Raw genomic sequence first — 14,965 nt, 5'->3', positions numbered from 1 at the left:
TACCTATTGAACATAAATATCCAATAGATTTTGCACAAAAAAAAGTTTTTTTTTTAAACAAAAACCTGACTCTTTAATGTCACCTCAGATTTCTCTCAGGCTGTGAAAATGTATATCAACACTTTGCTCTTATACAGCTGCTTTCATGCAAGGCTAGAGAAATGTTATTAAACATTGCAACACCGCTGTGAGCCAGCAAAGTATCATTCTCCTCAATTTACAGGGGAGAAAGGTTGATTGAAAGAGAGGTGAAGAGACATGCTCAGGGCCACATGGGGAGCTAGTGGCAGTGCATCAAAGAGAGCCCAGGAATCTCCTCCTCTCTGCCAGCCATGTGCTCCAATTGCTGGGGGTTTTGTTTGTTCAAAGCGTGAGATTGCCAATAGAGCCAGGAACTACAAAGACCAAAATTGTTATTCCTACTGCTGAGGACACGGCCACCCTATAAACCAGTCCTCTCGGTGACCGGCTCAGGGAAAGGTTTGGGGTGGGTCCGCCCTTTAGCACTAGGCGTTAAACACAGGGCCCCGATCCGGCCCTGAGAACTGGGCGGCGGATTCCTGCTCCACCCCCGTCGTTCGGGTCGTGCACCAGGAGCGGGCCCGTATTATCAGGGGCGCCCGCTCCCCCGACCGGTCCGCACCAGCGGCGCGGGGTCCCGCCCGCCCAGGGCAGCGCATCGCCCCCGCCCGCTGCCCTGGCTGCTGCAGGGCCGAACCACCCGAGGCGCGCTCCCGCCGCAGTCGCCGGTCTCGGGGCCGCGCAGCCGGGCGCGGGGAGGTGAGTGGCGTGGGAGGCGAGTGCGCGCAGAGGCGGCGGCGCGCACGGGACGGTGTGTGTGTGTGTGTGTGTGTGAGGGAGACACCGGGGCAGGGGAAGCGGCTGCGCTCGGCTCCGGGAAGACGCTGCCGAGCAGGAGGCGCCGCCCCGGGTCCTCCCCTCCCCGCGTTATCACTGAGCAGGAGGGAAAGCGGCGGGCGCGCCCGGGGACTGCGATAAAAACAATCAAATAGCGAGGAGCGTCCCCCCCCGCACCAGGAGACCCCCCCCCGGCGGAGAGGCCCCGGCACCGAGCGCCCCGGGGGCAGCGGCGGAGGATGTCGGGCGGCGGCAGCCGGGAGGAGGAGCGGCGCAAACTCGCCGATATCATCAACCACTGGAACGCGAACCGGCTGGACCTGTTCGAGATCAGCCCCCCCACCGAGGTGAGACCCCCCCTCCCCCGGGCCCTCCACTGCCCGCACCTGCGCCCGCCCCGCCCCATGGCCCGGCCGCGGCGACCCTCCCCCCGCGAGGTGACACGCCGCGCCCGGCACAGGCCGCGCCCTCCCCGCCCCGGGTCAGCCTGGCGCGCCCCTCCCGGAGACTCTCCTTCGGGTCGGGGGGCGACGCGGGGCAGCCTCCCCCGGCTTTGCCCAGAGCCGCGGGGCGCTAGTGGGGTTGGGCGGGAGGGGAGCGGAGGAATGACATAGACCCCCCCGCCCGAAGGTGACTCTTCCCCTGGCCGAGGTGGGGCTGGTGCCCGGGGGGACGAGGCGGGGGTGATTTTTCGCTTTTAGAATGGCCCGAGGGTCTCTGGTGAGGGGCAGGTTTGCGACCGAGCAGAGACGGGAGAGATCTCAGGACAGCCCACCCCCTGGCCAAGTGGGAACAGGGAGGTGCTGCCAGGGGCTTCAGGGGATGCAAACAGGAGGAGCGCGGGGGCTGTGCTTTGTAACGCTTAGCGATGGGAGGGCAGCGGCCGGCGAGGGAAACGCTGGGAGTGTTTTAAATGCTTCGCTTTGTGCGGAAAAGGCCCCTTTTAAAACGCAGCTTCCTTTACTTCACAGCTCAGGGTGAGCTGCTGGTGAAATCTCCTGTGTAGCTTTCAAAGGGCGTGACGACGGAGCTTTTTTGGCTCAATGTGTTTGAAAACTTTGAGGTTGCCAACGTTCAGTTTAAAGTAAATATCGGGCAGATTCCTAGTCCCGAGAGTTCACATGTTGTACCGGAAAAACACAGTGGGTGATTTCTTCCTAATGAAATGGGCGTTTTTTAATTACTGGAATGGAGCTGGGGTTGTTTTTTAAAAAGGAACATTCAAGCCACACCCCGCCTCTACCTCTTGTCATATTTACTTCAGCTGGTCAGTGTTGTGTGTCTGGTTTAAAAGGGTGTGGGGGAGGGTTTGGGTAGGTAGGTTATAGTCCTATTAGTCTGACAGTGAGGTCCCTGCTCATAGGGTGGAGACTGATCATGTGCGTGTTCCCAGGGAAAAGAAGGAAATTAACATCAGCTTTTGGCCTGGGCCTGTTTGTGATTGTTTATTAACAAAGGTCCCAGAAAGAATCTTTCCTTTTTTAAATCACAGTCCCATTTTGAGTTCCGAGTACAGACTAATATAGAGGTGGGGAAACCTTGAAAAAGCTACAAGCAATCTAATATCTTTAAATTATTAGAGCTTGAAAAAAGTAATATATTTAATTAGACATGGTCTGTTCTGTGCACTGCTGTGAACTTTTCTTGTACTATTAATATTACCAAGATAAGTGTTTTGTGTAATTTGTGGTATCTTGCTGCATTTATCGTAATTTCAACTCTTTGCTTTTTATTTACTAGGTATTATGAAACACATTGATATCCTGTAGGCACTTATTTAAAAAAGTAGGAACTACCACTAATGCAGTTTTCATAGCTTGTTTTGGGAGCAAAGTACTTTTCCAGTGTGGACCTGTTTATTCCTGGGGGAATTCTGTGCACCATGCAATGCAGAATTTCTGCGGAATTAACATTCTGCACAGAATTTCATTTTTCCCCATTCAATTGGCGCTGTGGAGCAGCTGGTCACCACTAGGGGCTGGTGGACCTGGCAGAGCCCGGCTCCCCAGCTCACAGTGTGCCTGCGCAGGAGGCCCAGACAGGTTGTAGTTCCTGAGTTTGCCAACCCCGCTTGGTCACATGGTGTGGAGCTGGAGCTGGCAAGCAGTGCCCAGCGAAGAGAGGCAGGAGCAACAGCTGGGAGCTGCAGGGAAAAGCTGCTACTTTCTGGGAAGGGGAACTGAGTGTAAGTGTGTGGGGGGCCTACTGGAGGTGGGGGGCATGACTTGAGCTGTTCCGCAGGCAGCCAAACCTTTAAATTGTGTCCGTCTCTGGGGTAAAGGGGAACAGGAGTCTGGGCTGGAGGGGCCCCACACAGCCCCTCCTTCCCCGCAACACCTCTGTCAGAGCTTGAAATATGGTAACTCTTCCAGGGGCAGGGTGAAAAAAAAAGAACGAAAGGACCCAAGGAGCAGAGTTTTTCCCCCAAAGTGTGCCTAACTGGCACATCTGACACACCCAGACTGAGGTGCCTTACAAAAGCATAACAGAAACTGGGTTGTCATAGGGGTTTCTTTAACTCTCTATTGCTGGGGCAATCTTTTTGTTGTGTGCATGGTTACATACATGCTGACAGATACTTTGAAATAAATTACCAAAATAATTGAAACTGGGGAGATTATATTGTGTTTTGACAAATAAGATATGTAGATCTTTTGGATGCAGAATTTTTAATTTTTTGGCATAGAATTCCCCCAGGAGTAAGCAATAGGTTAACACAAAATTTTTACCTATTCCCTGTTGTCTCCCCCAGTGTTTCATATCTCATCTCTTTCTTCCCATTTAGGGCAAATTATATTTGTGCAGTGTTATTGTGCTAGTAGTGACAGCCAGCTTGAAAAATCATTTCTTTAGGTTAACTTTGCACATTTACCATGGAGATTTACCAGTCCTTGCATATAAGCTATTTGATTGCTCTCTACCATGATTGTAATGAGAAAATATATTTTACTCACCTTGGACAAATAGATTTTCAATTTAGGCCCAGATCCTGCAAATGTACATGCTTAATTTTACTACTGTGAGTAGTCCGATTGATTTGATTGTGAATTGTAGGGCTATTTTACAGACATGTAGGCTTGGATTTTCAATGAGCCTGAAGACAGTACAGGCTCCTTTGAGGACCAGAAATAATCAGTTTTAATTCACATCTGGTGGTGTTTCAGTGCAGGCCTGTGTGGACACTCTTATTTTGGAATGTATGTTATTTCAGTGCAAGTTTGTGTGGATCAGTCCGAAGGGAAGTGTCCAAATTCCATTGACAGTTTTCACTCCCTTTAGGCTTCTTTGAAAATCCTAGTTATAAAAATAAAACAAGTCATCCACAGGGTTTTGGACAGTGTGATCATTTTGTGTAGGGTATAGAATTTGGGTTCTATTCCCAGTTCTCCCTGGCTAGCTGTTTGATCTGAGCAAATTACTTAACTTCTCTTGGCTTCTGTTTCATATACATGCTGTGTAGATTTTTTTTTTTAAGTGACATTTTGCTAAAGGGCCTTAGGTTCTATAGATGAACTTTCACGATGTGAAATTCAATCAAAATACTTCCCAACTTTCTAGATTTTTTGCCAAGTAAAGTGAATACTGCACACTTAGGGGTTCATATTTTGTTACACTGTGAACAAGCCTCTTTAAATACAAATGTTCTTACAGAAATACTGTGTGGACTTATTGAAAGTAAGGTAACATTTACACCTAATAGCATTGTAGGTATTTAAATATTTTTTAAACATTAATGTGTGTTTCAGAAATCTTTTAGTAGTCCATATTACTTATTCGTGCCCCAGATTACAGCATGCGACACTTACAGGTATCAAATAAAATTAGATTCCTGACCAAAGAAGTTTACAAATTAATATAAAATACTTCGTTATGACTTAATTTAATATCAATGCAACTAGCATAAACTGAATTCTTATGTTGTCAAGATGGATGGAAATAGTGGAATGCTGTAATTTCATAGTTCTGAGGAATTTTGCTTTGCAGTGGTTTATGCAACATTGAGAGACTTGCTTGAATTTGGATTAAACTACAATTAATAAAAAATTGTTTTTAAAGATATAGTTTACTATTCAACAACATTTTAAACAATGCCAGGTCATGTAAGGCACGGCAAGTTGGTTGGGACATCTGGATCAAGTAATGTGTATATTGTGGTTTGAGGAAATCAGCAGAGAATCAAGATCAAAAACAAAGCAATTCCCTCCCAGAGAGAAAATGGAACTAACAAATTCTCGTACTCTTAAAATTTTGCTTATTTGTTAGTCTATTGCTTGGTTTCTGTCTTATCTATTTGGAATTTGAGCTTTTTGGAACGTCACATTATGTGCTTGGCTGTCACCTAACACAGTGGTGCTTTGAACTTGATTTGGTACTTTGGGTACTATAAACCAGATAAAAATATTATTCAGTAGCAAATATATTTTTTTAAACTGGGTGGACGTGGAGTGTGTGTGTATGTGTGCGCGCGCGCGCCATTACTTAAATTCACTTCACTATAAGAATTTTTCACTGCTAAGCTTTTGCAATGAAAATATTTATCTTTATAGCATGCTATTAATTTTTTGAAGGGAAACATGCTCACTGGACCAAAGAGAGAATTAAAATGACTCCATGGTCTAGTGGTTAGGGCAGTCACTTAGGAGGTAGGAGTCATAAGTTCAAATCCCCTGCTCAGTGATTTATTATTTATATGAAGAGGAACAGCTTCATCAGGAAAAATTGAGACCTTCCTAAAATATCCCATAGCTAGGGCCCTACCAAATTCATGGCCATGAAAAATGCATTATGGACCGTGAAATCCGGTGTCCCCCTATGAAATATGGTCTTTTGTGTGCTTTTACCTTATACTATACAGATTTCAGAGGGGAGACCAGCATTTCTCAAATTGGAGGTCCTAACCCAAAAGGGAGGGAGTTGGGGGGTCAGAAGCTTATTTTGGGGGTGGGGTCACAGTATTGCCACCCATACTTCTGTGCTGCCGTAAGAGCTGGGCAGCTGCAGAGCAATGGCTGTTGGCTGGATGTCCAGGTCGGAAGGCAGCACCCCACCACCAGCAGCGCAGAATTAAGGGTGATAATGCCATAGGTTGCCACACTTCTGTGCTGCTGCCTTCAGAGCTGGGTGGCCGGAGAGTGCCAAGCTCTGCAGGTAGCAGCACAAAAATAAGGATGCCAGTACCATACCATGCCATCCTTACTACATGTCCTTACTTCTGCGTTGCTGCTGGTGGAGGCTCTGCCTTCAGACCTGGGCTCCCAGCCAGCAGCCACCACTCTCCAGCTGCACAGCTCTGAAGGCAGCGCCGCCATAAGCAGCAGTGGGGAAGTAAGGGTAGAAGTATTGCAAACTTCCCTACAATAACCTTGCACCCCCCCCCCCAAACTCCTTTTTGGGTCAGGACCCCTAAAATTACAACACTGTGAAATTTCAGATTTAAATATCTGAAATCATGAAATTTATGATTTTAAAATGCTATGACCGTGAAATTGACCAAAATGGACTGTGAATGTGGTAGGGCCCCTACCCAGTAGTTAGGGCACTGAGAGGTGGGAGACCCTAGTTCAAATTCCTCCTTCACACCATCAACCAGAGGGGGGAACTGAGCTGGGTCTCCCACATGCTGGGCGAGTGCCCTAACCACTGGGCTAAAGGTTATAAGAGGCATCACCACCACCATCTTGTCATTAACTAAATAGCCAGATGAGGACAATCTAGCCAGGGTCAAAAGAAATATTTCATTTAGCCAAAATAAATTTTTTCTTGACTTTTTTGATTCAATGACACTTTTTTTTGAATTTTCAGTTTTGGTTCAGCTTGACCTGAACCTTCTTTTGATTCCGCCCCCCCTCCCCCCCCCCCCCGAACTGTCAGCAAACTGAAAAATCAGTTATTTGCCCAGCTATAATAGTGTACCTCCCTTTTTTTGTAAAGCTCATTGAAATCTACTGATGAAAAGCGGTGTGTGTAAAAAATAGACATTATTATTGTTTTGGTAATACATCTTTAACTTGAACTTTACTACACATCTTACTCTCAAATCAAAGTGAAAAAGGCTAGAAGGATTGTGTTTTCATAATATTGATAATTCAGCTTTCTTATCCTACATAGCTATGTTACATATTGAGTTAGATTTATTTTTGGAGAAACGTTTTAGAGCAGTTTTAAGCTTGCCTGAGGGGTAGGATGGTGGTCATGAACCAAAATTTATTTTATTTAGGATTTCCACAATAACTATTTTAATCTAATGACATTTTCATTTATAATGTATATTGTAACTTTTATGCGTGTATCTAAGCTTATGCATAACTTTGGTTAATCTTGTATTTGTTTTATGTTAAATCTAGCTTCTGAAGTCAAATAGATGGTCATTTCATATTTAATTACTGTTTTTAAAGCAAATTTCTGAAAAAATTGTCTAGTTTAATGTAATTCAAATATTAGAGACTTTTCCCTGCAAATATCAAATCTGCCTTTGTAGGTTCAATAGCAGCATATGTTAGGCTAACTCTCTCACTGGTTCAGATCTCAATATTGAGGGGTTTTGTTGTTGACTTGGTTCCGCCCCCCCATTTGGAGACCATGTAGGTGCAAACAGAAACTTGGTCTAGACAGTACATCTCTAAATTTACAGAATTGGCTTTTAAATTGTGTGTGTGTGTGTGTGTGTGTGTGTGTGTGTGTATATATATATATATATATATGTGTGTGTGTGTGTGTTTAGGAAAAATGGTGAGCTGTTGATTGGATGGCATGGGGAGGGGATTGGAAATGAGATGTAATTTTTTACTTTTAAGTGATGGATTCAGATCTGACCCTGGGTATCTGATAGAGGTTAAAAGTCATTATCATTTGAGGGATGTCTGATGGAGCTTATATGAATGTCAGTTGATAGGCCTTAAAACACTAAGATTTTTTCAAATGCATAATTCCCAGTGCATGCAGCTCCATTAATGGTAGCACCGATGGAAGCTGAAGTATAGACAAGAATCGTACATTTTTTACCACTCTGTTATCCAAACCTGCGCAGAATAAGGTAAGACAATATGATGTCGAACATTTGTAGCTTTTTTGTGCTTTGTGTACACTATAGCTTCCACCCCTTCTACCACTTGAGGAGCTTTACTAGCTAGAAATTATGAGTCTGAAAAAGCTTAAGGCTGTATTTACTTTAAGATTGCTTTCAGAGATTTCCAAAAAGAGAATGAACAGGGAAGATTAATTCTCTTTGCAGGGAATTCCTGAGGATTGAGTTTTAGAGAAATTGGCAAGTGGAAAATTTTGAAATACAACTACATGTGCTGTACCTATTCTTTTAACAAATAGAAGACTTTACAGAAATTTCAGTCTGACATCCTTTACCGTTTTACAAAAGATAAAAGCGGTGATACCTTCTGAAGTTATTGTTTAATGATTTTTAGTTCAGTTACATTTAAACTTGAACTATGGAATTACTCATTTGGCTCACTGTTGATTCACAATTTTGCATGAAAGCTGGGTTGAAACGCTAATTTAGGGAAAAGCAGGTGATGAAAGTCTGCTTGATTACATTAAGGGTTGCTTTACTTACACAAGCTTCTTAACTGAGTAAAGTGAATGTGTAGTCTTCGCAAACCTAACATTATTGTAAGCTGCCTTGAGAACCATAATAAGTGTGAGTTCTTGACTGCTATGTAAAGCATAGCAAAGGGAACATAGCAGTGGCCTGAAGGTTTTTCCTTGTAAGAAGATGCACTATGTTTCTCTCTCAATATTTCTTATGTAAGTTACTTCTTGGATTAGTGGCTGATTAATTCTGTAAGGTCCAGACATATACTTTTTTAAAAAAATTCCCTCCTGATGGGTTAATCTGTTATTGACTAAAGTGCTACTGACTCAATTGAGAATAATGAGTGCTTTTGAAATATTAGGGTGTTATGTATGTACAAATGTGCTTTTTCTGACAATAAAACATCTTGATGTCTTCTATTTAAAGCAGGCTTAACAAAATAAAGGAAATAGAATACACTTTTAAATTTGCGTATAACGGTGCCCCAGTAGTGCAAAGGTACCAGAATAACAATTTTTATGTCCCTCCTAATCAAAAAGAAATATGCCCAACCAGATGGATTATGAACATCATCTGAAACTTAAAATATTTTTAAGAATTGAACAGACTGACTATATTTCATCTTGACTTGTTTTAATTTTAGTAGTGTAGATAGCGATGTAGATAGTGAGTATATGTGAAGGAAAACAATCTTGCATTTAATGTTGTGTCAGAATATTTTTTTATTTGAACAGATGCTTTATTAACTCAGGAAAGTAAGGTGGTGACTCACAAAACCCGGAGAGGGGTGTGAGAGAAAAATTCCAGTTTGGCAAGTGTGTTATGTTGCTGAAGGTGGAGTAGGAAGCCACGGGATGAAGTAGTAATTTAATGATATGCCATGCTGTCAGTGAAGTTAGGTATGTAGGAGGTCAGATCTGCTTTTTCAAAAAATAAATAAATAATATAAAGCTTAAGTATTTTAAACTTCAATGGAAGTCTCTTGAAATACTTTTAAGCAAAATATACTTGTGCCTAATATATGGCAGAGTTTTTATGCATAATACAGTTATGTAAAGTTCATTTCAGTGTGCTGAAAACACAGGAAATGTATGAGAGATTTTCCTGTTAGCTTGTAAATGAATTAGTATGGTCTTCTTCTGCTTTTGAAAGTGTTGCCCCATTGTTGGTATGGTCGTGCAGATACCACTTTTTCCTCAATATTCATTTTGCATTAAAGATATTGCTGATAGTCAGCTATATAAAGTGTTAAAAGGATGCTTACCCACATTAACTGAAGACAAGAAGAGATTGCTAGACGTGAAAAGGTTCAAGAATTCCCAAGCAGCTGGAGAGGGAAATTTCACTGCTTCTGCTCATAATGGCAAATATGAAACTGTTATGACGATCAGTGCCACTCCTGCTTTTCAACATATAGTGTCACCCGCTCCTCAGATATGCAGTAGTCATAGTTCTGTGCCCAAAATATGGGTAATTCCAGGCGGGCAAACAAACACTAATGCAAAATTGAAGGTTGAAAATCAAATACTCCAGAGTCAAGAAATGCAGAGGTAAGGCTGAGTGTTCAACCTTAACTCTTCCTCGTTAGACAATTTGTCTTATAAAATATAATCTTGTGGTAGTGCTACAGTCAATTTACTAGTCCATGTTACCACACCCCTGTTATCCTCTCTGAATCACGCTGCTGGCTCTTTCTGCTCCACCGCATTAAATCCAAGCTGCTTGTTGTCCCATTGGAAGCCCAGCACAAGACTTGCCACTACAGTAGAACCTCAGAGTTATAAACACCAGAGTTATGAACTGACTGACCAACCACACACCTCATTTGGAACCAGAAATATGCAATCAGGCAGCACTAGAGACCAAAAAACCGCAAGTACAGTACTGTGTTGAATGTAAAATATTAAAAAAGGTGAAAGTTTGAGGAGTGTGTGGTTTTTTTTTTTTACAATGTAAGGGAACTCTCTGCCTATTTCATTTAAATTAAAATGGCTAAAATCAGCATTTTCCCTCTGCATAGTAAAGTCTTTAAACTATATTAGTTATATTAGCAAAGAATCCTGTCGCACCTTATAGACTAACAGACGTTTTGGAGCATGAGCATGAGCTTTCGTGGGTGAATACCCACTTCCTCAGATGCATGCATCTGAGGAAGTGGGTATTCACCCACGAAAGCTCATGCTCATGCTCCAAAACGTCTGTTAGTCTATAAGGTGCCACAGGATTCTTTGCTGCTTTTACAGATCCAGACTAACACGGCTACCCTCTGATACTTAGTTATATTAGTGTTCAGTTGTAAATTTTTGAAAGAACAACGATAGTTTTTTGTTCAAGGTTACAAATATTTCAGAGTTATGCACAACCTCCATTCCCAACATGTTCGTAACTCTGAGGTTCTACTGTATTTACTTACCTACCTGACCTAGTCTCTTTTATTCCCTAATCTCCTCTACCCATTCTGTTCTAGTCATTGCTGTGTCAATATACCATTTGTTTTGATTCTTGCAAATGTTTATACCCTGTGCTGCTCCCGAAGTAAGGAATTACCTTCCTGAACTTTTAATTGTTTAAATCCCATATTTGCCATAATGCCAACAAGAAATGAATTGACCAAGACTCCGATTTAATGTTAAAAAAAAATATGCTACACATACACTTTCAGGAACTGTGTAATCTTGTCTGCTCTCTCCTTGTCCTCTACTCTTTTGTAACTTAATTGTTATATTTAGTTTGGAAACACTGGGATGGGAACAGAGATGTATTTGTGTCCGGTTGGTGGTTTTTTTGTTTTAAGTGGGACTGTATGTTGCCTTGTGAACATCTTAAAGATGATTTATTCAGCATCTAGGAGACAACATATATTCTCTCAGTGGAAGAATGACATCTTCACAGTGTGATTTAACAGCGTTGCTTACCCCATAGTCATTGAGTTGCTGCAGACCTCAGTTTTTCTTCACTGGTATGGTAGTCTGCCCCCCGGTTAAATTAAAATCCCTCCTCTTCCAGGTTAAACAAAAATCCCAAAGCAAAGGTTTTTTTTCCCCAGAAAGTCTTTTACTATTTTTGGGCCCCAGCCCTCTTGTCAATCTGTGACCTTTTCCTTCTCCTTTTCCCTTGCATTAGGAGGTTGACACTCCTTTGCCCCTTCGTGGAAGGGGTCTCATGCTGTCTCTAGTGGCACTGTGGTGCCATACCGGCAGCTGTGCCCTTCCTTTACAAGGGGAATCCAACCTTGAGGTCCACAACAGTGAAGTGGGTAATTGTGCCAGACTCATGTTCCTATTTCACTTCTCCCCCTCCATGCCTCCTGAGCTCCTTTTTCGCCTGGCATGCTTACTTTACTGCTGCTTACGCCTTCTGTCCAGCTCTTCCTCAGAGTATCTTTAGCTCAGTTCCTTATCCTTGTTCCCTCTCAACCAGGAACCACACCTCAGGTCGTACCCAGACGTTGATCACCACATCACTGGAGAAGCCCTGTGAACAAGCTACAGCTCCCCAGTTGTGTCTATATTGAGCAGAAGAGAGTTCTTTTGTTATCCTCTTTCCCAAGAGGCTTTTCTGTGGTCAGGTTTTCTCTGGAAACTGCAACCTTCAGAATCCTATCCGTAAAGGACCAAACTGAGTAACAAAAGTGCTCAGCCTAAGGCTGTGGACTTAACAGGGTATGTTGACGCGTTTATGTAGGATAAATGGAAAATATGCTGTGTCAGGAAAGTAATGTCAAAATGTTCCCAGAGTTTGTCTGAAGTTTTAAATAATTAGTGTGTTTACTTGTTTTTATTTTTGGGTGAATCCTAAAAAAAAAAAAAAAAAAAGAGAAGCTCGAAGAGAGCATGTTACTGTGTGATTAAGGATGTTATATACTCTTCTCATGTAGCCTAAGAAACCTATAACATCTGTTCGAGTCATGAACCTTTCTGGAGCAGAGATTACTACTCATGGCTACATAGTTCTTGCCAAATAGTCTAGTTGCTTCTTAGTGTGGTCCAGTATAATTTTAAACTGGATTGTTGTCAGTTTGTTTCATTCTCAATAATGAAGTGTTAGATATACTAAAATGCATATATTTGTGATAGCAAATGAGCTCTCACAGCCATTGATTAGCAACCAGATGCTTTTCCTTTAAGAGTGATATTTACCTATGTCCTAGTCCATTATACATAGGCTCCTGTGATTCTGCTGCCACAGATTCTGCCATTTGCAGAATCAAAATTTCATTTAAAAAAATGTAAATATCTAGCCCTTCTGTTTAGAATGTGCATTAGGAATATGATTTTTTTTTTCTTCTGAATCTACAGAAAGCTGGGAACAACATCTGTGAGCGGTATGATCTGCCTAACTCATTTCAATTTAGTGTTCACTCTGAAACCTAATTTCCATTTAACTGTCAGCGTTAATCATTTCACTATTATGCATTTTAACAAAATCACCAGATAGTGTTTATGTAAAACTATTATTGTTGATTATTTATTTTATTGTAGTGCCTGGAAGCCCCAGTCATGGATCAGGACCCCATTGTTGGATATGGTGGTGGATTTTTGGGGTAGGAGTGGTAGTTGAATAGCCGGTTGCTATCAGAAAAGATTGAGGTGGGGAAATATTAGTTCAATCTTCACAAAAAAAAATCTTGTTGTCCAAAAAAATAAAGGGGGAGCAAATATGTATTTCGTTTTTTCTGATGTCAAAATCCCTGGGTGGTAAAAATAGAAACTGTCCATTACTCAGTAGATTAAAACCTCCCAATTTCCTCTGACAACTTATAAAATGCAGTTACGTGGTGTTAATATCAAAATCTTGTTTACGTAGAAAATTTGAGGGTGCAGGAAAACTAACATTTTCAAAAAATTGAAAATTTTGTTATCAATAATACAACATTTACTGTACTAATTGTTTTATTATTTCTTCATACAAGTTCAGAACCAAAGGATATGATTTTAATTGGAAGCAGAATAATTATTGCAGAATAATAATTTAAATGTGGGTTAACTGAGGTGAAAAGCAGTACAGTATTAATATGTAGATTTAAAACTGGAAACTGAGTACTGTAATAAGTACCGAAGTAAAATGTGCTGCAGCAGTCTGAATATTGAAATGAGATTTTTAAAAACCTAGTTTCCCAATAAATGAGTTTTACTGTCTGTCTTAATTTAAATAAATGTGCCACTTCCTAGTTTCCTGATGAACTCTTTGATTGTGCACGCTGTATACTGTTTATACATCTCCCCATGTGGAAACTCTTATGGAATTGTTGTATCCACATGGGAGTAGTATCAGTGTATTTGTACTGGTTTGGTTCTGTTGGTAAACATCCCTGTGTAGAATTAGTCAGGGTGAAAAATAATTTCTGGCACTCCCCTCCTTGCATTGCCATATCCTACAAATGCGCACATCCTGCAACTTGAAGAAATAAATACTTGTCCAGGACACTGCATGAAAAAAAAAGACAGCAGGAATGTGGTTTAATTAGGCCTCACCTGTATTAAGTAATACATCTGGGAACTATGGAGCAATAATTTGTCCAGTGCAGGTCATCCTTCCTTTGTAATCCAGTCCACCAGGTCCCCTTGTCATTGTTGGGGACCCCACTACTCTCCTTGTGTTCAAGGATTACTCTCCTTGTGTTCAAGGATTACTGTGGTGTGGTTATATCCTTGCTGTAGCAGACATTAGGAACCCCAACTCCACTCCCCACTTCATTTGGAAGATGCCTTTTCCTAATCCATTTCCCATTCTGGCTTGTCAGGGAGCCAAGCCCTCTACACTGGGCACTGCCAAGTTCTGGCAAAATGGATTTTACAACCTAACCTACCCACTGGGTCCCTTCTGCTGCTGAGAAGAAGGCAAAAACCCACAATGCCCAGGCTGATTTGGCAGCGAAGGAACAATTCTTTCCCAGCCACAGAAAGGTGACTTGCTGTGGTGCCCACAGCAACATCCCCAAATCCAGTCCTACTCTCTCCTCTTCCCCATTTTGGGATTACATTTTCTTCCCAATGCAGAATGGTGCCATAGGGCGGTGGGGAGAGTGTATAAGCCCTGTGTGTGTCTTGCTCTTGTATCTTTTTATATTTCCTGGCTTCTCTTTTCCCCTTTTAATAGATCATGTGTAACTTCTGATATTTTTGTTCAGTGTTTCTTTCCTCTTTTTTCTTCTGCCCCCTACTTCCCTGTATTTAGTCTCATATTTATCCTCCTTCTTCCCCCCACCCCAGAGTATCTTTATCAATAACATATTTCTCTTTTCTAACTTGTACCTTAATTCTCTGTTTGCAACCATCACCTCATATAGAGCTTAGAAATGTTATGACACATGTGACAGCTAAATGTCTAAATCTACAAGCTGAAGAAAGCTATATGAAAAATGACACCCCCTCCCCCACGTTGTCTAGGGACAACTACTAGTTCAGGAGTCAGCAGCCTTTCAGAAGTGATGTGTCGAGTCTTCATTTATTCACTCTAATTGAAGGTTTCACGTGCCAGTAAAACAATTTAACGTTTTTAGAAGGTCTCTTTCTATAAGTCTATAATATATAATTAAACTATTGTTGTATGTAAAGTAAA

The 14,965-nt window shown here is 41.9% G+C and overlaps 1 protein-coding gene across 25 annotated transcripts in view; it reads left to right on the top strand.

Annotated features, from left to right (window-relative positions):
* Positions 1-849: 849 nt before the first annotated feature.
* Positions 850-14,965, top strand: part of AFDN (afadin, adherens junction formation factor) — a 214,021-nt gene continuing 199,905 nt past the window's right edge. For 12 of the 25 annotated variants that reach the window (XM_050949012.1, XM_050948998.1, XM_050949006.1 and 9 more), the window contains exon 1: positions 852-1,205. In XM_050949012.1, the coding sequence (XP_050804969.1) occupies positions 1,098-1,205 (108 nt within the window). In that variant the 5' untranslated portion in view covers positions 852-1,097. Of the gene's footprint in view, positions 1,206-14,965 lie in introns of all 25 variants that reach the window. The other 13 variants (XM_050949007.1, XM_050949005.1, XM_050948997.1 and 10 more) reach the window with 2 other exon arrangements.

Source organism: Gopherus flavomarginatus, chromosome 4, assembly GCF_025201925.1.
Source record: "Gopherus flavomarginatus isolate rGopFla2 chromosome 4, rGopFla2.mat.asm, whole genome shotgun sequence".
Lineage (NCBI taxonomy): Eukaryota > Metazoa > Chordata > Testudines > Testudinidae > Gopherus > Gopherus flavomarginatus.
This window is presented reverse-complemented; position numbering and strand designations above follow the sequence as displayed.